The 26,449-nt window shown below is 40.6% G+C and overlaps 4 protein-coding genes across 6 annotated transcripts; 1 reads left to right on the top strand and 3 right to left on the bottom strand.

The window, feature by feature from the left end:
• Nucleotides 1-35: 35 nt before the first annotated feature.
• On the bottom strand, nt 36-6,472 carry spef1 (sperm flagellar and cilia associated 1). Its single transcript, XM_086122279.1, has 7 exons — nt 5,701-6,472; nt 5,122-5,233; nt 4,402-4,549; nt 4,291-4,336; nt 2,711-2,795; nt 1,726-1,831; nt 36-1,312 (listed from the first exon to the last, which is right to left on the bottom strand). The coding sequence occupies exons 1-7, from the start codon at nt 5,807-5,809 to the stop codon at nt 1,175-1,177; spliced, it is 744 nt and encodes a 247-aa protein (XP_085978405.1). The 5' UTR covers nt 5,810-6,472; the 3' UTR covers nt 36-1,174.
• A 117-nt stretch (nt 6,473-6,589) lies between these two features.
• Nucleotides 6,590-18,213, bottom strand: adam8a (ADAM metallopeptidase domain 8a). 2 transcript variants are annotated; one of them, XM_086122276.1, is made up of 25 exons: nt 18,120-18,213; nt 17,918-18,015; nt 17,754-17,827; nt 17,607-17,685; nt 16,237-16,313; nt 15,709-15,913; nt 15,405-15,482; nt 15,233-15,301; nt 14,589-14,758; nt 14,417-14,498; nt 13,221-13,363; nt 12,959-13,136; nt 12,788-12,877; nt 12,479-12,674; nt 11,964-12,045; nt 11,710-11,887; nt 11,544-11,630; nt 11,381-11,465; nt 10,455-10,563; nt 10,169-10,367; nt 8,940-8,987; nt 8,780-8,830; nt 8,173-8,223; nt 8,020-8,100; nt 6,590-7,587 (listed from the first exon to the last, which is right to left on the bottom strand). In XM_086122276.1, the coding sequence occupies exons 1-25, from the start codon at nt 18,169-18,171 to the stop codon at nt 7,543-7,545; spliced, it is 2,607 nt and encodes an 868-aa protein (XP_085978402.1). In that variant the 5' UTR covers nt 18,172-18,213; the 3' UTR covers nt 6,590-7,542. The 2 variants fall into 2 exon arrangements, with proteins under 2 accessions (XP_085978402.1, XP_085978403.1); XM_086122277.1 differs by having other exon boundaries at nt 18,126-18,207.
• A 615-nt stretch (nt 18,214-18,828) lies between these two features.
• Nucleotides 18,829-21,874, top strand: znf511 (zinc finger protein 511). Of its 2 annotated transcripts, XM_086122767.1 has the most exons (7): nt 18,829-19,057; nt 19,138-19,214; nt 19,530-19,731; nt 19,848-19,972; nt 21,342-21,526; nt 21,560-21,605; nt 21,733-21,874. In XM_086122767.1, exons 1-7 carry the CDS (start codon nt 18,914-18,916, stop codon nt 21,803-21,805), a joined length of 852 nt encoding a protein of 283 aa, XP_085978893.1. In that variant the 5' UTR covers nt 18,829-18,913; the 3' UTR covers nt 21,806-21,874. The 2 variants fall into 2 exon arrangements, with proteins under 2 accessions (XP_085978893.1, XP_085978892.1); XM_086122766.1 differs by having other exon boundaries at nt 21,342-21,605.
• On the bottom strand, nt 21,838-24,455 carry msx3 (muscle segment homeobox 3). Its single transcript, XM_086122768.1, has 2 exons — nt 23,980-24,455; nt 21,838-23,217 (listed from the first exon to the last, which is right to left on the bottom strand). The coding sequence occupies exons 1-2, from the start codon at nt 24,332-24,334 to the stop codon at nt 22,811-22,813; spliced, it is 762 nt and encodes a 253-aa protein (XP_085978894.1). The 5' UTR covers nt 24,335-24,455; the 3' UTR covers nt 21,838-22,810.
• Between the last annotated feature and the right edge of the window lie 1,994 nt (nt 24,456-26,449).

Genomic DNA, 26,449 nt, shown 5'->3' with positions numbered 1-26,449 from the left:
AGCTTATTTCTCAACAAGTCACGTTGGGAAAATAAAGCAGTTAGACAATTTATTGAGCACGGGGTGGTCAGACGGTACAAGCTGTACAAAGGATTGCAGATATGTTAAAAAAAAAAAGCACATTCAGATTTCACACAGAGCGGGACTTCATAAAGAATGCATCAACTCAATACAGTCTTAGTAAATCACAATAAAGGCAAATAAATATACTGTACAGTAAATCTCCCTTACTTAAAACTTTGATAAATAGATACAACAAATAAAGTTGCTGCTGTATTTTATAGTATTCCCTTATAAAAAAAATATATATTTGAATTCACTATTAATTGTAACTCAAAAATCATTTTCACCATTTTATGGATGAATAACGCATGCATTCGAGAAATCTTGAGGGATATTCTAGAACCGGACTACATTCGTGTTATGTTTAAGTATTCTTGACTTGTTAGATCTTAAATACAATGTAGTAGAAGTACTATATGTGACTATGAAGAAGGATCCCTTGCAGTATATTTTAAATCAATTACTATTATATTGTTGTAGGATACTTAAGTTTATACTTAATTACAAATAAGTTCAGCCGATTTTGGCCGATAAGAGTTACTGAACTTGTGTTCTCGTGACAATTTAGTCAGTCAATTTTCCACTAACTGTGTAATACTTTTGGACTAAAGCCTACAAAATCCTCAGTGTTCTCTTTTAAAAAAAAAAAAGCAGATGGTGCTATGTCACAACATTTTTCTGGAAAAGTCCTAAATGTCACCAATGCTCAGTTCCTCTCGCATCAAATGATTAACTCTGTTTTTGTTCTTTTGTCATTTTGAGGCTTTTTTTTTAAATATTCCAAAAATTCTTAACCAGACTCAACAAGAAAAGATTATAAGGCTGAAAAGAATTAAAGTCCGAGCAGTGAAGTCAACTGCTAATGTTAGCTAGCTACTACCATCGCTAGTTGCTGACTGACTTGCTACTATATGGGTCACTTTCTGGCTTATGCCATTTGAGAGTACCGGTAACTTCTTTTTCACTTTTGTGAGCTGAAAAAATTATTTAAATTTCCATTATTTCCAATAGGGGGAAAAAAAATCCTGGTTCGACCGTGAAATATATGAGACCTTTTTTTTGTAAGGGATGAATTGAAGATAAGCAAATCAAAGAAATTGCTTTTCAGTGCTTAAATGCTGTTGGGTTTAGAATCTGTGTGCTTTCCTTTCAGACAGGTACACATCTCCAGATTGTGCCTCATGTCATCTATCCGCATGTCCTTTAGCTGTATCAGGCGCTCCAACTTGCTCACCTTCATTTGCAGGATCTACGCACGCACACAAGCCAATGCGGAGAAGAGAAAACAACAGGCAGTGCATTAGATGAAAGTCAGCAATGAGCGAGGAAAAAAAAAGAGGAAGTGTTGCACGTTTGTGTCCTTTTGTTGCCTCTTGCCTCACATGCAGATGTTGTCACACATTGCGAGTTATATCCGCTGAGGTAAAACTGACTCACGAACCACTGCTGACACAGCTTGTGCCATATATGCGTGCACACACACATGCAAAATGTCTGTATGACCTGCTTTTTTCCAGCAGAGAATGAAAATAGGAAGACAAGTCAAGCGATGTGTTTCCCAGATTGAAGTGTGTGTGTGTGTGTGTGTGTGTGTGTGTGTGTGTGTGTGTGTGTGTGTGTGTGTGTGTGTGTGTGTGTGTGCGTGCGTGCGTGCGTGTGTACCTCCACTGTCTCCTGCAAAGCCATGGCTGCATGCTCTTTTTCCTTTAGAATTTGGCGCACCGCTGGGTCCATGTTGGAGTAAAACTGAGCTGTGTGTTGTAGTTTGCTGCAACATCAAAGGCCAATTTTTTTTTTCAAAGTGGATACACAAAACAATCCACACACCCAGTTGAAATGATGAAATGAAAAAAAATGAGAGAAAGATGAATCACGTCAGACATCTTTCCATCTTGGAAATGAACTGTGACGAGACAATTCGATTGCAAAAGAAAGTCAAATTGTTTCAGGGAAAAATGTTGAATAGTTCACGCTTCATCAATTACACTGAAACGAATTTCTGTAATTTTACTGTGAAAAAAATAATTGTAAAATACCGTGAAATAAAGTTGTATTATATAAATATTCATTAGCATTGAAATCAGTCTGTCAACAAGAACAGTAGGTAACTGCGGTAAGATGCGGTGTTAAAATTGCTACACCACCCACTGTTTTCTGATGATAACATACTGTAATTTCAAATACAGTAGTATACTTACTTAATAAATTACAGGACAGTAAATTACTGGCATCCCTGCTGCCAGCAATCTACTGTTATTTTACAGAGAACGTCTTTACAATGTAGAGGAGATTATTTCAAAGAATTTCCAAGCCGTTCAATGGCACAGCAGTGACGGAAACAAGAGATGGATTTGCCAAAATTGCTGAAAAGACCAGAAGAAAACTACCGGAGGCTGTGAAAGGTTTCTGGCAAGCACTGGCCGCGTCTAACACGGGACAATAATCACCTGTATTCCTAATTCGTCTGCGTGATGGACAGCTTTTCTTACAAAACATACGGCATATCCACAGTAAAGCATTATATCAGTTTGACCTGAAGGGTGTGTATATTTATGCAACCAGGCTATTTCCTCCCGTGGGGCTGTCGTTTTTTTTGTTTGTTTATTTGGTAGATGGCAGTGAAATACGTCAAGTTTGATTTTGTTACCTTGTCTCCATTTTTAATTTGTCATCCCGTTTCACCTCCTCACGTACCATCTCGGACAGATATCGGGCCTCACACTGACTAAACTCTGAAGCAAAGAGAAGAAAAAAAAGTGAGACTCCCTTCACAATCATGTCAGCTCTTTTAAAATAGGTGACTAGTTTGCTGTTGTTGGACACACTAAGCGGTCCAGTAAATCTTCCCAGCCCAAACAATGGTGGGGGGGGGGGGGGACAGAGAATGAGCGTGATGAAGAGAAGCAGAACAAGGGAGGGAAGGCCTTGAAGTTCTGCCATGCTGATCTTTAGTCAGTGATAAGGGCATCTGCTGATATAAGGATGTGTGCTCTGTGTCTCTCTCTGTGATAGCACACAGGGTGGAGGGGAGGAGAGGAAAGAGGAGCTGGTCTGAGGTCAGCTCACAAAGTTATTTGGCGGGGACGGATGAGGTGCGAGAATTGGAAGAGAGCCGTGTCAGCGACTGACGCCCAAAAGGTTGCGACATTGGTTTATCACATGCGCGTGTGTGTGTGTGTGTGTGTGTGTGTGTGGTCACGATGATCTGGACAGGAAGACATGCACTTACGGGGCGGGTAGCTGAGCGGATCAGGGGAAAATCCTCTAGAATCAGCATGTAAAAAGGTATCATATTTGAGCTATTAATCGAATTCAAATCGATGTCGCAATATAGTAAAATGCAATTTTCAAATCGCCACGGCTGCAAATTTGTAAAACAGCAGCACTTTGGAAACTAGCCAACAATTTTTGAAAAGAAAAAAGAGGCTTCGCGCCACTCCCATCAAACTAAGACAATTACATGTTTTTGATTTAAAACAACCAAAGAATGTTTCTCTCTGAATGGCCCCGTAATTTAATGCTAACATGGAATGAAAATTGACATGCTTAACAATACTCACAGTCATAGAATCTTTATCCTTCACGAAATAACTAATTTTCCAACAATTTAAGGAGTCACGGTAATCGAAGAAGAGTACTTTTCTTTGTTTGTGTCTGCGTGACTATCATATATTAATTACGACCTCAAATTGGCCAAGGCGGGCATATCATATGGCGCAGCACAATGAAACGGATTGCAGCATTAAACCCCAAAAACGTTCTTTGCAGTCTATAGAATTGTTATTACTTCTTTCGATAAGAACAATATTAGAGTGGTAATTCTCCTTATTAAAAACAAAACTTTTTTGGATTAATGGCCTTTCGATTCATCTCAATGGGGAAATAGCGAGGTGACTCAAAAAAATCAAACCTGTAAGCACCACTAAATATTAATTTTAAAAAAACTATTTGGAAACATATTTGTACTCCAGCTTTTTCCTACATTTCATGCATGCAAGGTCAGAATTGTCTATTGGTGAGAAATTGAGTGTGAATGTTTGTTTTCAGTATACTGTATGTGCGATGCGATTGGCTGCGGACCCATCTAGGGCATATCCCGCCTTTCACGCCAAGTCAGCTAGGATAGGCTCTAACTCACGTGAGACCCTAATGAGGAGAAGCAATATAGAAAATGGGTGGTATGTAGTACGAATTCTCTTGGAGTAAAAGAACCAAGGATAAAGTTACCTGTGAGGGTTTTCTCTGGGTTCCTGGTGTCATAGTATTCCAAATCCTGTATTGAAAATAGACATTTAGCGATGCACACAATACATTTCAATGTAGGCTTGCATCACATACTGATATGGTGTGTGGCTTATGGTCCAACTTCTGTTGTATCTTCTCTCTGAGGCCGCTCAGCACACTCTCGATCACCCCCGCAGATCGCAGTATAATCTTCTTCACCGACTTCTCAGGTACGTGGAAGTTCAGCTTGGAAAACACCTTCCTGTGTTTGCAAAACTGACATTGAACAACGCACACGCACATCTGTTTGCAATTAGGAAAGAAGCAGCAGATGGAAGGCGTTTTATACCGACATTGCATGTTGTGATGATTAACACTACAGGGATCCTCAGGGGCTGGCCCTGTGCCCTTGAAATGGTTCAGGACAGTGTTTGGACTGGTTCACACGGCCAGATGAAGAGAGTTTAGCTAAGTTCAGCCACTGAATATCTTGACGGGCCCACTGGGAGTGGTGGGTGAGAGTGAATTCCCATTGTGCCCATTTTCCATCAGAATGACGATATTTATGAGCTATACTGTAAAAAATATTTACACTGTGTGAATTTGTTCCTCGGTCATGGCCAAACAAAGACGCCACAGGAACTCTCAAGTCAAGTATGTTTAGGATACACACTCACTGGCCACTCACATCATTAATTACCAGTGCACATCTTATGCAGCAGTGGGAAACCGACTTCCTGAGGTCTGTGTACGGCCTGCAATAGGATTTGCATCCAAATCTTTTTTTTTTTTTAATTTGATATATGAATGCACGGACAATGTGTTGCATCTCGCCTGTTAAGGAGGTTCCAATTGCTGAGTTTTTGCTGAGTGGAGCTGGCAGGAGTGTAGTTGTGCAAGTCGATAATCTTTGGGAAGAAATGTTTGACGACCTCAGCCACCATCACTGCGGACAGAAAGCCAATACATTCATGAAATATTAACTCATATAATGTTATGCAGAGCACACAATTAACTTATTTGTGCAGCAGTGTAGATGGGGCAAAGGCCCAGGTACCACTACTGTTGTTTGATTTGTTGGCCCAGAATACTTTTTTCCATCCATCGATTCAGTCTATCCAATCCATCCATATATATATATATATATATATATATATAAAACACCAAATAAAATGAACAATAAAAACACACATCATTATGAATAGTCTACTCTTGTGACTCAATACAAGAAGTACATTAAAAATTCAAGTCCACTTGATGCGATTTTTACGCCTTCGCCTCAATGAACATAATATGTTTGTCATTGTAAATTAAAACTAAGAACTTTTATCTTTGTCAAAGTGCATTCCACAATGACTTTCATTACATTGATGCCCGAGTATTGGTTTTTAGCTTTAGCCTAGCTTGAAGTACCTCCATCGCTGAAGTCATTGGCGATGTTTCTTTTTGGTCTTGAAAGACGAATTTTATCTATCCACGCGTACAAATCCTGCAACTCGTCCTCGTCTAACTCTCGCTCCATTCGCTATTCGCGTTTCTTTATATCTTAAGAATTCAATTCAAGCACGAGACGATTTCGCTTGGTTGTTTTAAGCGGTTGCATAGCAACGCAGCGTAAGGGGTCCTTGCGGAAGGAGCACAATTACGTCAGCAGACGTATAGATTACGTTATGTACTGATATAATGTGTTTTATGCAATGGTTTACCGACGTTTATAATTAAACACACCACATTAATGAGGCAACGAAGAAGCGCACCTCTCACTGCGACTTAAATATGTGCATTCATTCAGTCTTTTTAAAATAATTTTTTTCAGCTTTTCAAAGCTGAACATCCATGCAACAAAGAAAGTGTCCTGAGTCTTGCAAGAAAAGCATTGTTTTTCATTTAAGATGAAACTAAATTATTGAGAAATTATTAAATGAATAAATTATTCCGTCTCAGTCTCAAGATTGTTAATGAGGTTTTAAAAAAGTTCTTCATTTTAGAAAGATAAAGCAATTTTTATGTGACTTCCAAACCTTTTACGATTGATCGATTAAGAGATTTTAAGGTGACTGTTAAAAGAAATCAGGCAATTTTAGATACGGATAAACGCTGCAACTGATGAAACGTATTTTTTAAAAGGTGAAAAAAAAGCAATTCCAGCATGTTGTTTCAAAGCGGTTGGTGAACATTTAATGCCATTGCACTGATTTTATTGACGAGCCTGTTCACGGCCATCAAGTGCTATCTGGGAGTTTCTATGGTATGCAGTAATGTACTGTGTCAATGTCCTCAAATAATTGCACAGAGGAAAAAATTAAGTTTTCTGTAATTTTATTTAAACACATGCATGCGCACACGATGGTCTTTATAAATAGAAATAAAACTCGGATTGAATTTTGAGTCCTCGTTAAATGAGTTATTATTACTTCTATAAGGGACAATGTGACGGCAACTACTGCATAGAACATACATTTTTTTAAAATCCCTTGAGAAGTTAAAATCCACATGGGTTGCAATGTGAAAAAGACAATTGTCAAGCACAAATTCGTACATTCATACAGTCCCACAAATGGATTCAAGGCAAATTCATTCAATCGACATCAGTGGGTCTCCAAGTCTGGTCCTGGGGGAGCAACTATCCAGTCTGATTTAGATGCTTCCCTAGCTCCAACAAACCTCATTCAAATGAGGGACCATTACCAAGTTTGTGCGCAGCTTGCTGATGAGCTGATAATTTGACTCGGATATATTGGAGCTAGAGAAACATCTAAAACAGGCTGGGTAGGGGCTCCCGAAACCCCCGGCTACGCTCTGTGCTTTTATCATACAAAAATATTTAAAGTGCCCACATTGGTGCCACATGTGAAAACTTCTCTTCGTACCAAAACAATGAGAAAAGAGTTACAGCATCAGCAGTGCAATCATAAAGCGTTCACATATCTCAGGATCGAGGAGAAGCGGGAGAGATGTTTCCCTTCAAACAGATCATCGTCGTCTCATCATGGTGGCGCAGCAAAAAGAGCTGTCAATCACAGTTTTAAAAAGAAGCAAGGCAGATGGTGGTAATCCTCACGGCGTAAGAAAAAAGAAAAACAAAAAGAAATTACGCAGATTTTTGTTGTTGATCCTTCAGCTGGGTCTTGTCCCTGCATGAACCTACACCAACGTCTCCTGAGAGCTTTTTTTTCTCCCTTCTTTTTAAGTCCTTGTAGGTGATATAAGAGCATCAGTATCTGGGGATTTCAGAAGTGGAATGATTCCCCTCGGTCATCTGGGTCTACTGAGTCGAGTCAGGGCAGCTTTTCCTGCAAGCTATACACATAAATACAATCAGCAAGCACACATCAGAAGCATCTTTCAATACAATCTCTTCAGACGTGCAGCCAATGATGAACTTAGCACTTTTGTTGCTTGATTTAGCCACTTTATACATCCATTTTCAGTATTGCTTATCCTCATTACACACAGCCAATCCCAGCTGACTTTGAACAAAGCACAATTAGTTGACAATAATGTGTCGATGTCCTTTCTCTTTTTTTGATTTATTATTTTTTTTAAACATACTGGATATTACTTTTCAGGGGAGCTAATACCAAGCCACTGCTAGTTCATTAAATCGCTATATTGGGATGATGGCCAAAAATCCACAATTGTGAATGCAGATTCCTTGGGGATAACAATGAGAGTCTGACAAGACGAGGCGTGGCGGAGTTAGCGAAACACCGCTGTGGTCTCGAGACGTACCAGCTGAGTGTGAGGCAGCTGCAGAGGGACAACGGCGGGCTTTGGCTTCACTGGAGGCGTGACAGGTTTCGGCTTTGTGACCTGTGAGAACGCAAATGATTACATCGAAACAACAAAAACATTGGCCACGTGGATGATTAAATCTTGACTTACTGGTTTGGACGTTAGTGGTGGTAGAGGTCTGGACGGAGGTAGCGGCCTAGCCTGGAAGTCATCACAAATCAATATGTGAATAATCACATTACATGTTTTGGGACACGCCTCTTAATGATTACTGTTTGGCTGCTCGGCCCTGAAGTTTCCCCTGAGTCATAGTGCAGGAACAATGTGGGGAAGGCCCCCTTTTTTCTTCCAACCCTGTACAAAGCCAGCTGATTTTTGCAGATTTGTTAAAGATAAAAAACAAATAAAAATGCATAAAAAAACAACTGCGTAATTACTTTCCAGACTGAACTTTGTGCTACAAAAAAACAAACAAACTGAAATTATTAAGCAGGGGAGTTATACCCATGGGTATGAGGGTGTTTCATAGCCCACCCTTATAATAGGGTTCAAAGTTCAGTTTCGCCACAGGTTAGACACATTTGTTGTTAACAAACACACACACACACACACACACACACACGCACACAAAGTTTTCATTTATTGATCATTTTGACAGGCAATTCCGTTGATCCATATATTCATCATGAACTGATTGTACAATTAAAACGATGAGCCGTTTTGCGAACATTTGATTCCAGTCGATTTTATACATTACCTCAATAGGCTTGCTTGGCACTGCTGGTGGTTGCAAGAGTGGCCTTAAACCCTAAAAGAAAAAAAAACCATGATGTGACTGAAGTAGGAATATAAACACTGATGAGGATGATAAGAGTGGCTTTTGTGGGGGTTCTGTGCTAACGTCTGGATCAAATTACCTGTTGGATCTTTGATGGCTGAGGTACAGTTGGTTCCTTTTTAGGGGGCTGTAGGACACAACGAGGTGGAAAGAAAAGCATGATGAGTGCTTCCCTAGGAAGTTGACTTTGTAAAGACTTGGCTTAGTGACTGGAAAATAAAAGGTTCCAGACACAATATGGGTCTTTTGGGGGCAATGCTATCGAGACAATTATGAAGGCTTGTTATTGGGACCCCAAAAATATGGATAATTTTCTCAGGATACACACGCAATATGACTGTGTTACATTCCTATCAGTAGTGACTGTCACCGAAATCGATTGGAAGCTACGGGTAGGTTTGGCCTGAGATGCTAACGGAATTAAAACCATCATCATGTGTGTCATTTGACTTCAATTCAGCGAGACTCTAAAGCAGGGGTGTCAAACTCATTTTCGTCACCAATTTGGAGTTATGTCTTCCGTCAGAGGGACTTTATGACAGTGAAACCACAAAATTATTACTTGTACACAATAAATGAATGGATTACTAGTTTTGGAAGCAGTCAAGTCAATTATAATAGTTTGTTCAATTATTGCTCAAGTAAGTGTAAACTGGGTAACAAAATTGTTGCAAAACCTTAATGGCATTTTTTTACACATGACAATTTGAGATTTCGAGACAGATTTTAGCAAGTTGGCACACATGATTTGCTTTCACGGGCCACATAAAATGACCTGGCGGGCCACATCTGGCCCCCGGGCCATGAGTTTGAAACCTGTGCTCTAAAGGAAACACTCCACGTTTGTTTTGGTTACATGAAGAGCAATACAATTAGTCCTCACTACAATTACAACATGAGGTGTCTTCCAAAGAAAGCGGTCCAAAGAAAGCGGTTTGACTGTACTTTCGTTTGACACAGTTTTAAACTTGTCTTTTTACTTGTTTGACCTTTAGCAATGTGAAAATGTTAATTGCATCACAACCTGCACATATAATTATGGTTTTATAATGGAGACAGCTGGAACAAATTCATTCACTACACATACGTTGTGGGAATAGATGATTTCATTTTCAACCTTTCTTGGTTCCACTGGACCCCAAATGCTTCATTTATTGTCCAATTTTGTCTATTAGACCATTTTAGTCTTGATGGGACCCTTTCCCTCACAGGAGTTCCTCATAATCCGAACCGGGCAAAACTTCCTGTTTGTTTTTGGCTTTTAAAACATTTTGAAGAGGCAAAAGCTGCGCGATCTAACTGACGAACCTCAGGAGCTGTTCTGCAGGCTTTGAACCTGGCATTCGATGGTCCAACCATGGAGAAGGAATGCGGTTTACACACTTGAGTAGCTGACGACTCTACAAAAGTTGGTTGGCTGATGGTTGTGGAACGAAGGTGAGGGCTGCCCCGCGCATTGCCTGATGGGAACAAAGGATTTGTCTGTCCTGAGGTAGATGGGAGGCATCTGGAAAATAAATACCCACAGAAACTAAGATAAAAAAGACACGAGGGCTTATTGATCCATCAAGACCAAGAGAGTTGAATGTCAAACCTCTTTGAAGGTTGTATTTTCTGGCAGCAGCACACGGAGCCCCCGATGAGAAGGGTTGCGACTATGAGCAAGCTTACAGCCAGGGACACAATAAGCCCCATTCCCCCGCCTGTAAAGACACATCACATTATCAATCTCCATTCGTTGCTTGAGGGTAGCGACAGTAAATGACGTTTAATGTCATTACTGTATCTACGAAGCGGAATTCCACCATACTGGTGCCTCTATTTGATCACAAAAGCACACTTGTCCGACCCCATGTGGAATGCATTCCAAGTCATAAGTGTCAAGGAAAACAAGGCAGAGTCACAAAAAAACCCCGACTTTCTCATCAAGTTCACCTACAGGCACGTACTGTATGTACAGTGCGATATCAATGCGATTAGCTTCGTGCCTGTGTGATTGTTCGAGTTCATACATGGTTGATTATACTAGTGGAGCCATCCTGTTTTTGTCCTTTCTTGTTTTGTATTCCTACTCCTTTTTTTCCTTTCTGTATCTTTTATACGCAGAAAATAGTGCATCATTTTTGTTGCTTTATCTGTAAAATCTGACACGCAGCACATTATTGTTTCCGTTTTCCATTACTGCTAAGCTGTCCACTGTATTAACCGCTGTCCCTGAAAGGGTGAATGTCTGTGTCTGGAAAGTACCGGAAAGCATCTGAGATCATTAAAGTTACTACCTGTATTTTTTCCTCATCTACATGAGGAAAAGTTTTTTGCATTTTTGGGCACAGCGTCGATCAAAGGCATGGCCACTATTTGAGAAAATCCTAAGAATTTGAGCTTGGACATTTCAAGCTTCAGACCAACATATGCTTCACACACAACAGTAAGGGTGTCAGACACAAAGAAAACATGAGGACATCTTCAATATTCACACGATCACACAAAATGATTATATACTGTGCATGAGTACAGTACCGTCGGACACTTGCGATTCCAGCACCTCACAGTAAGGTGGAGCCCAACCAGGATCGCAGTGACACTTGCTCTGATGGTTACAAACCTATCGAAGATCAATTCAGTCAGATACTTCAAATATTGAGTGTGTGTGAGCGTGTGTCTGTGTGGGTAAAATATTCACCCCGTGGTTGTTGCATTTGGCGGAGCAGTCGTTGGTTCCGTACGCTCTTATGTTTGTGATGTCTTGACACTTTTGGTTGTGGCATACCTTCAAGATGGATCAGTACACATGTTAGCAGCGCATACTGTCTAGAGCAGCTCCAATCTAAAGCGACACTAAGTTTTACCATATTGTTGCCACACTTGGTACCGGTGGGCACCATGCCCAGGTCTGCAGGGTAGTTGTCTTCAGGGTTCATGGTCGCCTCGTTGCATTCCTCGTTTCCTACTTTGTAAAAGGACTTCCTGGCTGTCACTGGGAACTCCCACCCTCCCGAGCAGAAAAGTGTCCCGCATGATTGCTCTCTGCATACAAAGCAATCAATCACAAAGTCAAAAATGCTATCCAAATATGTGTCATTGTCATTGTGTCAAAACATACTGGCCAAAACATCTACGGGTAAACAGGCTCTTTCTGCAGCCTCCGTGCTGATAGAAACAAGCATCTGCAGCCACTTCAGCATCTATAATATAAGGCACAAGACAAGTGACCAGTGTTGTTAAACAGAATCAATACTGTCGTTTTTCATGAAGTGTGCAAGGAAATATTATTTAGTGCACTTAGCACATCTCGCAGAGAGGACTCACGAAGTGCTTCGTGTGGTTAAAATATGGAATCACAAACCTTTTACATTCACATCTAAAACAATAAATCACACAATGAATCAAAATAAATTAATCAATTAAGTCTTATTTAGAATAACTGCCGACAAAATGTGTTTTTAACTGCTTTTTACAGACTCCAATGGAAGTGCATGTCATAATTTGGAAGCAACGGAGTGCAAGGATGGGGCACATCCGCCTTTTAGTTTTGAGGTTGGGCACAGGAAGCCAGTGCAGGCAAGTGATATAGTCGAACTTATGAGAGTTAGACCAAAATATATTTTGGTGTTCTACCTGGTCCCCACAGTCTCTTGCAGTGTTGCTGTCGCGACGGACACTGTCCGTTGTAGCAGTATCCTTTCCCACGGTTGCATGGCAGCCCGTTCTGGGCGTAGGCGTCGGCAGGACAGGAGGCAGATAGTCCAGAGCAGTGTTCTGCCAAGTCACAGTTTCCTGTCTTTGGCCGACAGACGCTGCCAGACGCTTTCAGCTGAAAATGGCCATGGACCACAAATGCAATTGATCACACACAACCGACGAGCCTGCAAATTGTCACAGCCACGACTAGCACGTTGAGTGGACGCACGGAGAGCGCATACGCACTTGACAGTTGTGGCAGCATTCACCCTCGGCACACTGGGCTCCTGCGCTAAGTCTGCAATTCGTAGCGTTGCAACAGGGATTCTTGCATTCCTTGGAAGTCGGTATTATATTACAACCCAGCCTTGCTTGTTGAGATTTGGTCATGTAAATGTTTGCGTGAGCGCAGCCTACCTCTACAGTTCCGCAGTCACACTCCTCACCGGGCTCCAGGAAGGCATTGCCGCACACTGGCCCACCATAAAGGCGACCGGTAGAGGGGGTATCCAACAGACACGCTGGGTTGATCTCCTCCAGGAACCTGTTGAGCTGGTGCTGGCTGCAGCTGCTGAACATCTTTGGAGGCACGGCACTAGAGGAGCATTCAAGATGCCCTGATGTTTACTCGTGTTTGAGTCGTACAAATCAGGCTCAGTCGGAGTTTAAATTCACATACCCGATGCTCTCTGCCATAATGCAGCCTTTTTTTGATGTCAAAGAACCGCAGATACAATTCTCCGTATCGTGAGACAAGCCCAAGTTGTGACCCATCTCGTGGGCGATGGTAGAGGACACTCCTATTGCGTTATTGTTGTGGTCCTGTGGGCACAGAGGAGGGGTGTTAAGACAAGTGAAATCGAAACACTGGAGCCCATGAAGTCTGGCACCCACCCACATTTACAAAATATATCTATATATATATATATTTGTATTATACTTATATTGACCTGTGTACAGCTCTCTTTTTGTGTTACATTTATTTTTGTGCATGCAAACACTTTGTTTTTAATTCTTTCTACCCCCCAATTTTGCTGCTGTAGACTGTAAATTTCCCCAGTGTGGGACAAATAAAGGATATCTTAAAATACGCACTCAAACTGCTGTCAAGTTTATCTATGGACTGAATGTTCCTCTTTTCCTTATCTCTGACTCTTGTAGAAATTTAGGAGACTCAGTCCAAAAAAAATGAGAAGAGGAATATCCACCAAGTCATATAAAGTAAGCATCAGCTGACATATTGATTGTCACTTGACTTTCAAAATAATAGTGTTTTTTTTTTTTTTTTTTACAATTAACTACTGGTATCTTTCACACTTGTATAACATTGAATTATATTCAAGCATGGTTTTTGTTAGTTTAATTTGATATTTTGGTATTAATTAATTGCTCAATTGTGTGAAACTGGTTGCTCTAGAAGATGAGGCGATATAGACAAATCGCACTGTTGAGTCAGTCTTAAATATCAAGAAGGACAACATGACTTCATCTATGGGAAATCGATACCACCATTTTGGCACAACTCTTCTGCACAACATTACTCTGATCAATATGCTGCACTGTTCATAAATGATATACATAGTGTATGAGCTGCAGTCTATCTAGATGACTTTTGGGTCAAAGGCGGAGTCCACCTTGGACTTGCCACCAGCCAATCACAGGGCAAAAATAGACACAACCATTGTATACAGTACACACACACACAGAGTAAATTGATGTAACAATAATCAATCAATCATCCATCCATTATCAATTAATATATTGTTAGTTTGACCAATTTGTGGATCCAAGACGTTTTCCCCAAAGCCCAACTATCAACAGCCACGGTCTTTTGATGATTATAGATGACTGTATGAAACAAAAGTAAGCAGCCACCTCATTGACCGCTCCCGAGCTCGAGGTGCACATTGCATTTGTGTTGGCCAGACCGACTGTAACCCCTTCGAAATCCAAGCCTCTAAACAAGAAAAAGAGAACATTTTTCACATCGTAGTCAGAGCAGACGAGAGGCTCTTTGTGTGAGCCAAAAAATACGGCTGAGTCTTACGTGATGAATTGCGCGTTGTCATGCTTCATCCTCGGCAGGAGGTTCCGCTGGCGCCACTCGAGAAAGCGGCTGAGGGTTTGTTCGGGACTGGAGCTGACCACTATTTGATCTCTGTACGACCAGATCTCAAGTCCAACCAACATCACTCGGACACCCACAGGACGATACAGCTGGAACACAATAGCGGAATGCACTTTCAAAGGGAAAGCGAAAAAGTCGGATCCCTCGATACAGTTTGTGGAGGAAAGTTCAAAGGCGAGTCAGACATGACGCTACGAAGGACATGAGCGGGGATCATGCTGTCGCAGACCGCCACTGCTGGGTCTACTGTCTGATGAGTCACAGACGTTGGCCCAATTTTGAGAGAATATGTAAACTTGCAGAGTGTGATATGTGTGAAACTCCTCTGCTTAGGTGTTAAGATTCACAGTTGAAGTGCGAGAACTTCTCCTTTTAATCACTTGGAGGGAACAGACCGTATCAGCACACTTTTTCCTCCATTTCTGCTATCCAGACGCAAAGCAGGTTGTGCATGCACATGAAATATTCCCAGACCACATAAAAAGAATCGAGGAGTTGTGTGAATTTGAAAAAGAACCTATTTCACGGTACTGACTATTTCTGTCTGTGTGAGGGACACGTACCCTGTCAACGTTGTTTGCTATTTCAAGCACTCTGGCCTCCACTGTCCTTTGATTACCAAACCTCTTGTACTGGAAAGGAAAACATTGACATTAGCAGATATGGGAATGCATATTATTGATTAAAATCAAATATACGGCAGGCTATTTTGGATCTGAGAAAGAGGAATCAAACCTCCGTGTTGTCGACCACCACAGCGAGCTCCACTGTTCTGGGTTTTCGTTCTCTGTCTCTGGTCTGGCCTCTGCTTCTCTGAGGAAGTTAGATATTTTCCAAGGGAAAAAAAGACATTAGTACAGTCGTAAAAGATATACAGTAGGGTGCTTGGAATTGAAGGTATGGGGATGGTATCCAATCATCTGAGAATTTCGATCATCACACTGAACTGAATAATTTTGTCGTCTGTGTGGATGTAAAATATGAGTGTGCTACTTGGCTGCAAAATGTATGGATGTGTCTATGCTGCGTCTGTCTTTACCAGACTGCTGAGCTGGAGCAGTCCAGACGGACGAGCGATATGATCATAGTACATGGTTGTGTTGCCATGGGAACAGGAGCTCCTCTTCCTTCTCAGGTGTTTATAGTTGTAAATCGCATGAAGACCCTCATCACTGTGAACTTCAGCCTGCAGTGAGGCCAAAGGTTCTATCAGGTACGTCTCATCTTGGAGGTGCACAAACCCCCTGTAGGGAAAAACAGGAACTTCAGGGACAGAGCAAAGACGAAAATTGCCCTCATATCAAACTGAAATCTTGTTCATAGGAAATACTTGAAGAGGTTAAGACTGAGACATCTGGATCTCAAACACAGTCATACTCAATCTTATTAATTCTCACGGAGGAACTGGCTGCAGGGGAGTCTGTATTTAACATGCTGGACATGAGTCATGGTGGGCAGTCTCAAACCATTGTGGTTTTAAATGAATTTGGCATGCCATGCTATGGCAACGATAACCTGTTTGGAATTAAGTTTACCGGATGGGAAGCAGGGAGGCAAAAAGACTTACTTTAATCCTGAGCACAGCTCCATGCTGGCAGAGGAGTCGCTGACTCCCACGACATGTCCGTGGTAGTAGCAGTGATTCTGAACATGTCAGGAAGAGACAGATTTGAACACAAATATCTCAGTGGCAGCAGAATATGAGGCCAAACTTGACGTGTTGCACTTTATGAGTCACGGTCAAAGGGAAATGAGAAATCAAGAACATACATTAGCATTACTAATCAACTTCCTGTGTGAGATGTCAGAATTAGAGGAAGGAACTATGTCATTAAGTAATCGACATGTCCACCTCATACGTCAAATCATAGTCCATTTGGGTGGATATGAAGTAAATCTGACAAAAGTACATCGCAGATGGGTATGATGCCACAGGATTTCCTGTACTTGATGAATACATGCCACAATCTCCTGTGTTGCAAGCATTACATTTAAAATCATATGAACACAAATGATTTGGACACACAGTGAAATTAATAACTAATCAATCCAGGGTTAGACTGGACCGATCATTCTCAACTGGTAGACCAGCCATCCATCCATTTTTTTATATTGTCTTCAGTGGCATCGCTGGTGGGCTGGAGCCCTTCCCAGCTGACTTTCCGATCACAAAGTACATATTGACAAACAACCATTCGGACTCGCATGTAGAGTCTTCAATTTAACGAACGTGCATGTTTTTGGAATGTTGGAGGAAGACGGAGTATATGAAAAAAAACACGCAAGCATGAGGAGAACACGCAAACTACACATAAGAAGGAGAGGGGCCTGGATTTCAACCCCCAACCTTTGAACTGACTCAAATGTATTAATCTTGACATATGCAAAGATCACGTTCACTGAAATGAGGATTACACATGTAATTAGTTGCAATTACGTGTTTCTGAAGGCTATTTAAAAAAAAAAACAATTATTTGCCTTGTCTGACTCCTACAAAAATGGGTCACAATTTAAAGACCATGGGAAAATGTGAGTCCCTAAGGGAAAATCATTTGAGAACTGCTGAATTACAGCCTCTTTAGTCATGTAAAGTCCTTATCTTATCCAGACATGTCGGACCATGTTGAGATTCCAACTTTGGGAATCACTTGGACATGCCTGTTTCATACAAAACAAGACCCATTGAGGCATTATTAAATGAATTCAACCTCTCTCTCTCTCTCTCTCTCTCTATATATATATATATATATTAACCTTTATTTTATGATTACATTATCTTATTCATGGATTTAGTAGGCTGTGACCCTTATATGACTGATAGCCCCTGACTGAAAGGAAAAAGTTTACCCACCCTTGCCTTACATTAATACATTTCAGTCATTGTAAAAACATACGCCCCTCATTCTCAACACACAACCCTCATGAAACAACACATACCTCAAGAGCAGGCGTCGCTGTTAGTTGGGTGCCTTGCTCGGAATAATGTGTCACAAAGAAGGATTTTCCAATGAGCTCCCTGAAATGATCATTGTGGTTGATGTACACGAATATGCACTCAAGAAGACAACAATAAAACTCTCTTACGTATTTCTTTCCAAATGTAGTGTGCAGTTTTGTCCTGCAATCCTCAAAGAGTACCTCAGTACATCAGGATACTTCTGCACAACATACACAAGATTACATGTACATGAGAGATTTTAGAGGTTAAAATGAGCTGCAGGGTGTGTGTGTGAGGAAAGGTGACTTACCTGATGGGTGGAAGCACCAGTGATGTGAGATGAATTCTTCAGATTCTGAGGTATCACTGTTTGATACTTCATCACATGAGGTAGAGTCCACACACTCCCTGCAAAGAGGAATATCCCAATGAGCCAACAAAGAAAGAAAGAAAAAACTATGAAAGAACATAGAAAGCGAGAGATATGGAGGGGAAAAGGAAAAGAGAAATACCTGTACCCCACGCGGAGAAGAAAATCCATATTACATATCCAAAGTGGGTCATATTGCTCGGACGGACTCAGTCATTTGTGAGCTGGAATGGTCTGACAAAATGCCGAAGACTATGCATCTCTCCGCCCCTCTCTGTTGTAATTTCCTCAAACTGACCCTCTGACGCGTAGAAATCCCAAGAGAATTAAAAAAAGAAAAGATCTCTAACTTTGCTCTTTAAAAACCCATTAAATATTTTGTATGACACCATGTATGTTAAAATTAGGACCTATCCATAATGAATAAGATTGTTTGATTCAGTAAAAATTCACAAAGCTGCTTTAAATCCCAAGCATTAGAAATACAAGCACAACGAATTCAAAATGATTGATCATCTGATGAAAAAGAAATATAACATATATACGGCTGCATTCTGACACTGAATGGGGCATAATAAAATAAAATTAAATGTAAAAAAAAAATCAATGAGTCGGACAAAGTTTAGGAGCAGCGTGTTTGCTACCATCTGCTGGCCGTTTATTGTACTGCATATACCAGAAATTAATCCAGAAAATACACCTTCGGTGCTCAGTTATCCCTCTCAAACACTTGCAAATATTCGATTATGCCTTTGTGGCAATAATAGAAATAATTAAAAAATAAAGTCCGTCATCATCAGCTTAATTTAAATTGGTCCCAGTTTGACGCCATTTCCGTCTTTAATCCCAGCGTCATCATTCAGCGACACGCGCAACTGCAACCAAAACGGCGAACGAAAAATGCATTTTTGATTTCGTGGACGTTGAGAAACAGGAATGTTACAACCAAAATCGTTTCTGACTACGGTAGGGAACCGCAAAAATGAAGACTGCACGACTGACGACATTTCGCAGGAGGAGAACCCGTTTAACTTCAGCCCACAGCTCATCTACCTTCACAAGGACCATGAGCTGTTTGAGGTAACGAAACCTGAACTACTTTTGAATTAAAAGAAACCGTACTGTACTCCCATTTAATTCAGTGGGCATTTTATTTTCAGGATGGAGACGTTGAAAGACATCTTTACCTTCAAGACCTCTATATTTCAGAGGCAATCGACGACAAACAAACCCTCAGGTATGACAGTTGTACGCATGCATCTCCTGTGGGTAGCTAGACTGCTCGAGCGTTTAATTTGCGGTGGCAAAAGTACTTCAACAACGGATCTAAGTACATAGAAGTACAGATACGTTTGTGTTAAAAAAGGTAAAAAATAGAAGTACTGTAATACAATGATTCAACTCTTTAAGTAAAATACAGACTGGAATGTACAAGTACAAAAATATAAATACACAAAATATCAATTGGGTTTTACAGTAATTTTTTTATTGATTGCCGGTATTTTTCAGGGGCTCAGAAGTTCAAGACGTTTTTGTGTGGTTCTTTCTCCAGTGTTTCAGAGTTTGCCTGTCACATCTCTGGCTGCAACGCAGTCCACGGCACTTTAGAGGAGTATGAGCATCACTACAACTCCTTACACAGACACGTGTGCTCCATTTGCCGGCGCTCACTTCCCACCGCCCGCCTCCTGGACATTCACATTCAGGAGTGGCATGACTCTCTCTTCATAGTCCTCGCACAGCGGCAAGACATGGTACGAAACACGAGAATCAAAACTGAGTTCCTTGGTGGAGGAATCCGATGTTGTGAATGGTTTCACAATCGGTATGTCTACGGAAAGTGGCTTTACATGGCACGCGTGATTTACAGTACCAGTGTTTGGTGGAGGGCTGTGAAGACAAATTCAGGACGAGCGCACTTCGGAAGGACCACCTGATACAAATTCACAAGTACCCTCCAGACTTCAGATTTGACAAACCCAAAAAAGAGACAGGGTGAGACTGCACTTAATTCATTTGCTCGGTAGATGGCAGCAGCGTTCTCTATGTACAGTACATGTTTATCTTGATTGTATAGTACGTAAACTATCTACATATATAACTATCAATATATAATCTATAAACATATTATTGACAGCTAAATATAAGTATGCTTTTATTTTGTCTTACTGTGTTAGTTTATTTAAAATCATTCATACTGATTCAGGGGTGAGAAGGCGATGAAGTTGTACTCAATTACTTTTACTTTATAGAATAATATGACCCAATTAAAAGTAATAAGTATTCCTTCAAATAATTATTTGAGTAAGCGTAAGTGTTGGTAAGTATTGAGTGAACAAAAAGTAAGATCATACATGCCAGATAGACAAAAATATAAAAAACGGATCTGCAAATTAAGACATTGCCCACCAATATTTTTACCTAATGTAGGTGGCAATGTCACTGAAAACATCACAGTTTCGAAAGTGGCTGTTACCCTGTAATGACAGGGTGCATTTTCAAGGACACATGCAAAGTGTTCATTTTTATTAGTAAAATACAATTTACATGACCACAGTTACTCATTTTATCAGGGCACTTGTTGTGCGCAATAAAACCATGTTAAATTTTTTTTTGATTTAGGATAATTTAAATGCGTCTTCGTGCACAATAGTGAGCAATATAATGTGGGGGACATCCCAAAATCATCATTACACAATAAAATAAATGCATAAAAAGCAGAAAACATATTTCAAAATACTTAAAATTGTACCGTATGTTTGCAATTGTTGGCCACTTATAAGACCTCCAAGTTTCATTATTCTGCTATTATTGTCATGATGAGAGTGTGATTCTAATGAAGACACAAATGGTGTTCTATTGTGAGATTAACCCAGCTATTTTTTCCTCTGTTGTTTCTCCTGTGCCTCATGTAAATGCTGAGTCATTTTGAAAACTTTGCCTCTTTGTGGGGCAGTACATGGAGACTTTGTGTCCAGTCATGTGACTGCCTGGCTCTGTTTGAATGATAAACTGGAGTCCATATTCAGTCATGTGATACCACCTGAGGCACAGGTCTCTTTAAAGAAATATAGATAGGTAAAAATAAAAATTGTGAGCAGAAGGTAGCTCATCGTAACAGAGTAAAAGCACTCTTTCTTCATAATGAAAATACTTAATTTGAAAGTAAAGTATGTTCACTTAAAGGTACTCCGACAAAGTTCCATAATTCAACGTAACTGAGTAAATGTAGCATATTATTACCCACCTCTGTTGAGATTCCAAAGTAACTTTTTGTTTCACTTGTGAGTTGCGACCTTTGTTTACAATTCTTAGTATTAACAATAATAATATTCCGCTAAAATGTCTCAATTTATTTTGTCAGACTTCGAGAGGCAAAGCAGCAGCAGCAAATGGACATAGCGATGGAGGTAGTGGATCATGCGTGTGAGGTACTTTGTGAGGAGCAGTCCAAACAGGTAGATCAAGAGGAATCCATGGAGATGCCCGCATCTGCGACAGGGAGCTCCTCCACTGAAAAAAGCGCCTCTCATGAGCAGCTGGCAGCAGGTCCCAACACAAATAATGAGCAGCTGGCAGCAGGTCCCAACACAAATAATGAGCATCTGAAACCACGATACTCCAACAGGTTAGCGGGGCTGCTTTCATAGCATTTCAGTCATTTTCAGCTTTTTGACCTAGAATTCAAATTTCACTTAAATATTCCATTCTAAATTGAACAATCTTGCTTTACTTTTTTTCTCCTCTCTCTCTAGGGTTCCCTCGAATGTGTGCTTTGGTCACGGCTCCATTCGAGGCTTCAGAGGTCACAGAGGAAGGAGGAAATGAAACATTTTCAGAAATCACAAATATGAACTCGGTTATTTCAGATGACAGTAAATAAAATATTTATTTGCATTTGAATATCATTTGTTTCAGGCAGTCCTTTGTGTGACATACACATTACTTATTGTCTGGCTTCAAAACTGACATTTTAAAACAAAATACAAACAAACCTCAGTATATTTGTAATAAACTTTAATTGTGCCCCTTAAAAATGTCAGCCAAGAAGTATATATAAAATACACTTAATCACTCTTGAGTATAAAATAAGTCATCATTTTTTATTTACAGACACAAATGGTGCTTGCTGTTGTCTTGGAAGGGGAAAAAAAGTAAATTTGAATTTAAAGGTCAATAGTGTAAAAATGATTAATGTTGGGGAAACAAACATATTTTGACTTTGTATAATGTGGAGTATCTTATAAATTCACATGGAAAGGTCATGATCCATTTTAAATTTGAATACAATTATTGCTTAATATAGCTCTTCTGTGCCATGCTGTTGGACAGGCTACTTGTATCTTTGGATGAACATTTTAGGATGGGCACAAAATACATTTTTGGCTTGTAAATCCTGTTCAAAATCTGTACATAAATATCCATTCAAAGTTAAAACACAGAAGTGTTTCACTTTCTGCTTTTTAACTTAAGTTTTAAAAGTATAATCATTTTTAAGAAATGATTTTTTACAGAAAACATCTCATTTTAAAGGGAATTTCAAAAGATATGCATTTTGTTGTTTTTGACAGCTTTTTACATTGCAAAAATGACCATTTTTAATTAACCAGCCAAGTGTAAAATGTTTAAGGCCTCCTAGAAATTATTTAACGGCTTATATATTCGCTATAGTTTTTATTCATTGTTAACAATTTTACATGAAAGTTTTTTTCCAACCAAATAAATATTCTCACGTAAATTTCTTAATTAAACATGTTGCTTTGTGGCGTGGAGATCATTTTAAATGTAAAGGCACACACACTCATACCCGCAGAGTGTCCAATCAATGCGGTGTTAAGACAAGTAGTACATCCCATAGGGTCCACCGAATAGTCTTGGAACCGGTAAGGCAGGTCGCGGGCCATTCACAGCCCCATAGAGGGCCGGTGCGCCCATGGGTGCACTCACGGGGAAGGGGAAGGCGAAGGCCGGCAGCAGCGGCTTGGCTGCCAGCTTGAATTTCTCCAACTCGGCCTCCTGCAGTCTCTTGGCCTTTGCCCTGCGGTTCTGAAACCAAATCTTCACTTGTGTCTCTGTGAGGCTGAGGGAGCTGGAAAACTCGGCTCTCTCGGCGATGGACAGGTACTGTTTCTGGCGGAACTTTCTCTCCAGGGACAGCAGTTGAGTGCTCGTGAACGGAGTTCGGGGTTTTCTGTTGTTCTTGTGTTTGCGCAGGTTGCAGTGGCTCGGGCTGGGGAGTCCTGCGAGGACACACAGATCATTAACAATCGCATCCTTTCACCAGAAAGTCAATTTTAATTGCATAATAGCTGTAGGGGGGGGGGGGCGAGATATTTATACACTCAGTGGACACTTAATTGCTTTGACGCTTGCAGAATTGAATAAATTATATAACAGGCTAATGACTATAATTGGTACTGAGATAACAGTACGTCCACTTCATTGTCTTTTGTAGTTTGCCGACGCCTTGTGTAATAAGAAGAGGAGTATCTACAATATTTTTTTTATCTTTATTGAGATGCTAAAAATATTAGAAACACGTCACGGTAGTATTTGCAGTGCATTTCTACCACAACAGGAACACGTTCACGATATTTTATTAAAGTAGGATTTGCAGTTCAGTGAAACGTAAGCCTTGTTTAAACCACCCCCAAAAAACGTATTCTGTATTTTTATGCACCGCTTTAAAATATTACTTTCGTTTTAACATTTACTAAAACACGAAGACGCTTTAGTATCTATAAAATAAATGTAGACAAATGTTAAGTATATTCTTTTTGTAATCAGGATACGGTATATTTTATATATTACCAGATGTACCTAAACTGACCTGTGGATGTACTGCACATGATAATCCACCAAATCAAATCTAGCCCAGTGCGCGAAACCACTTATTTTACTTGTAGCCCTCCTGATCTACTCCACCATAAATAAATAAATACAGGTAAATATATCTGTAATTCTTGGACACGATTAATCAATAATTAAGTGCTTCCACTCACTGGGAGGTGATGCGTAGGAAGACTGTAACCAGGGGCTGCTCTCCTTGTCGTTGACATCCACGTTCTCCGTTTTGAACCGATTAAGTTCCACTGGCGAAGCTCTCTCCGCGTCCTCTTCCATCCGCGCGCTGGACTCCGTGGATTGCTGACATGTAGCCTGCGTCCGGTCCGACATGAGCGACTCCACGCTGAAAGGCAGATCCACACATTTGCCTTTACACCTGGCGACAGGTGACGAGTCGAGCTGCTCGGGTGCGGATCCCCCCGAGGCGCGCTCCTCCGCGGTAATGTCCCCCGGTGCGGCCGAAGGTGGCGATCCCTGCGCAGGATTCATGACGCACAGTTGAGGTGCCATACAATCAAAAGTCCCTCCTCACTCTCCGTCGATGTTTGCTTGCTTTACCCCAGTAAAGTGTTTTTTGCCTTTTTTATTCCTTTTTTTATGATAGGACCACGCACCGACTTGTTACACACGGAGTTAAGTGCTTTCCCGACTCACCGTACCACAAGCCTTCTTCTGTCTTGGCTCTCCGTGACTCCACCCAAACTCTCTGATAGGGCAGGAAAGCTCATGACAGTGTTGTGATGCTCACTTCGAGCCAAGGGCTTAATTTGAGACCCTAAAAATGTTATATTGCTTGCACTCTCGTCCCTTTGAACATTCCAGCAGGGTTTCCCCTGTTATTTGACATTCCTTACTGTATCTCAGTCATTTTACAGTCAGCATTTTACTCTCTTGTGCTGATGACTCTTAGTCCGGGGTGGCACATCGTTTTCTTCCAAGGACACTTTGACACTGTCAATATTCAGTCTTGATTAATTTAACACTCGAAAATCAATTCACCAGTGTAGGTTGAAGTGATACAAACCAACCCAGAGTAAATGTTCACTTATAAGCTGTACGTCTGGGTGTTACTCAAAGATTTGTCAGCATCATATTCTCAGAACCATTAATAATGAAATGAAAGGAAATTTCCATCGGGACACAAACTTCCATTATTCTTGCTAAGATCTGTACGAAAATTTTAAATTGCGGTAAATAAAAAACATCGCACTACTGGAAGAATGTTCTCGTTCCCAAACCCATTTTTACAATAACTTCAACAATAGTTGAACAAAATATTATACTTGACCTCAAATTTCAAAATTATGTAGCCATAAACACATTTTTTCAAGGCTAAATGGTTTGGGCGTTCTCCTTGGAAAAAGTAAAGCAACATCACTTCCCTTCCCCCAGTAGTTGAGTACAGAGTAGAGAATAATTGCCACATTCATAGTACAATGATGGCAGGATGGTGAACAATGGCGAAAAAACTGGTTCAGCTACTTGACTTGCCCTTTTGTTATGGAAATTTGAAAACGCAAATTGCTGGGCTGTTCACATCTGAGTGAAGATATTCATCCAAAACTTATCAAGCCATTTGGCTCCCCTTCGCATTTAAGGTAGAAAAGCCAAATGGCTCGGCTGTATACGTTCTAGTTTAATGGGCTGCGTTCCAGTCCAAATACTGTACCTCGGTTTTCAGATGAAATATGAGTCTCCCCCCCCCACCCCCAAAAAAAAAATTCCGAAATGACGTCACACCCCGGTTGTGGCTTTCTAGTAAAAATTGATGGATGCCTACAGGAAATCATCGGTCAGTCACTCAAAATAGAAAAGTTTTGTTTCAAAACCAAAAGATGACTGAAAGGGGATGACACCACACGCGGTCGTCTCACGGTGATTGCAAAACTGCGGCTTTACAGTTTTAGTTTTGTCTTTTTGGTTAAGTTGACTCTTCCGGGATAGGTAAGTCATTTTTAGACACAGCATGAGCTGGGAATCAGTGGAATAGACAACTGTTAATTGGATTTTTGCCGCGCAAGTTTCCAAAAATGCCTGTTTTCCACAAAAAAAAAAGACAGAGTTATGACCACATTCTGTCGGTATCATGGAAGCTCAGTGGAGTTGCTCCAATTTCCAGGTGATATTTTGTCGCTGCGGCAACTTACACACAATTGTTGTTAAAAGTCATTCAGTACCACCCAATTCTAGACCAAGTCTGAAAAGACGTTTAAAAACGTCTTTGGGAGTGAATGAGTTAAATAAAGATAAATGGATAAAGAAATTGATGCTATTGTCCCCATCTAAACACTGGCAAGATGAGTGTCACTCATGTCATAGCCCACTCACCTAGCTAGCTCTGAAAATTGATCAAGGCTTCCTTATCTGAGCAGTTGTGTTTGAAAGTATGCGGACACTTTCATCAGTGTGTTTTTATCAAGGGCAGGAATTGATCAAATCCGGTTTATTTACAGTACTCGAATACACTGGAATCACTGTAAAGTTTCTGCCTCCTGGCCTAGTGTTAATGAAATGATCTATGGCTGCGTATTGGCCGTATTTCAACCTATTGTGGACTTTGTCTGCCATCCACTGGACCACAGTGAAACCCCAAATCAAATGAGGCCCCATTAAAGAGGCCCGTCC

This window comes from Hippocampus guttulatus, chromosome 10 (genome assembly GCF_054856545.1).
Source record: "Hippocampus guttulatus isolate MCC_2025c chromosome 10, RoL_Hgut_1.0, whole genome shotgun sequence".
Classification (NCBI taxonomy): Eukaryota; Metazoa; Chordata; class Actinopteri; order Syngnathiformes; family Syngnathidae; genus Hippocampus; species Hippocampus guttulatus.
This window is presented reverse-complemented; position numbering and strand designations above follow the sequence as displayed.

Coding starts and splice junctions, on each gene's coding strand:
- spef1 (XM_086122279.1), bottom strand. CDS start 5,809: ATGGAGCGAGAGTTAGACGAGGACGAGTTGCAGGATTTGTACGCGTGG. Junction 4,550..5,121: donor AATTGGAACCTCCTTAACAG/GCGAGATGCAAC, acceptor TTGCAAACACAG/GAAGGTGTTTTCCAAGCTGA. Junction 2,796..4,290: donor CCCAGAGAAAACCCTCACAG/GTAACTTTATCC, acceptor TCTTTGCTTCAG/AGTTTAGTCAGTGTGAGGCC.
- adam8a (XM_086122276.1), bottom strand. CDS start 18,171: ATGACCCACTTTGGATATGTAATATGGATTTTCTTCTCCGCGTGGGGT. Junction 14,499..14,588: donor GACAACGCGCAATTCATCAC/GTAAGACTCAGC, acceptor TTTCTTGTTTAG/AGGCTTGGATTTCGAAGGGG. Junction 10,368..10,454: donor AAAATACAACCTTCAAAGAG/GTTTGACATTCA, acceptor TTTATTTTCCAG/ATGCCTCCCATCTACCTCAG.
- znf511 (XM_086122766.1), top strand. CDS start 18,914: ATGTTACAACCAAAATCGTTTCTGACTACGGTAGGGAACCGCAAAAAT. Junction 19,058..19,137: donor AGGACCATGAGCTGTTTGAG/GTAACGAAACCT, acceptor TTTTATTTTCAG/GATGGAGACGTTGAAAGACA. Junction 19,732..19,847: donor TCGCACAGCGGCAAGACATG/GTACGAAACACG, acceptor CGTGATTTACAG/TACCAGTGTTTGGTGGAGGG.
- msx3 (XM_086122768.1), bottom strand. CDS start 24,334: ATGGCACCTCAACTGTGCGTCATGAATCCTGCGCAGGGATCGCCACCT. Junction 23,218..23,979: donor TTCCTACGCATCACCTCCCA/GTGAGTGGAAGC, acceptor GTGTCCTCGCAG/GACTCCCCAGCCCGAGCCAC.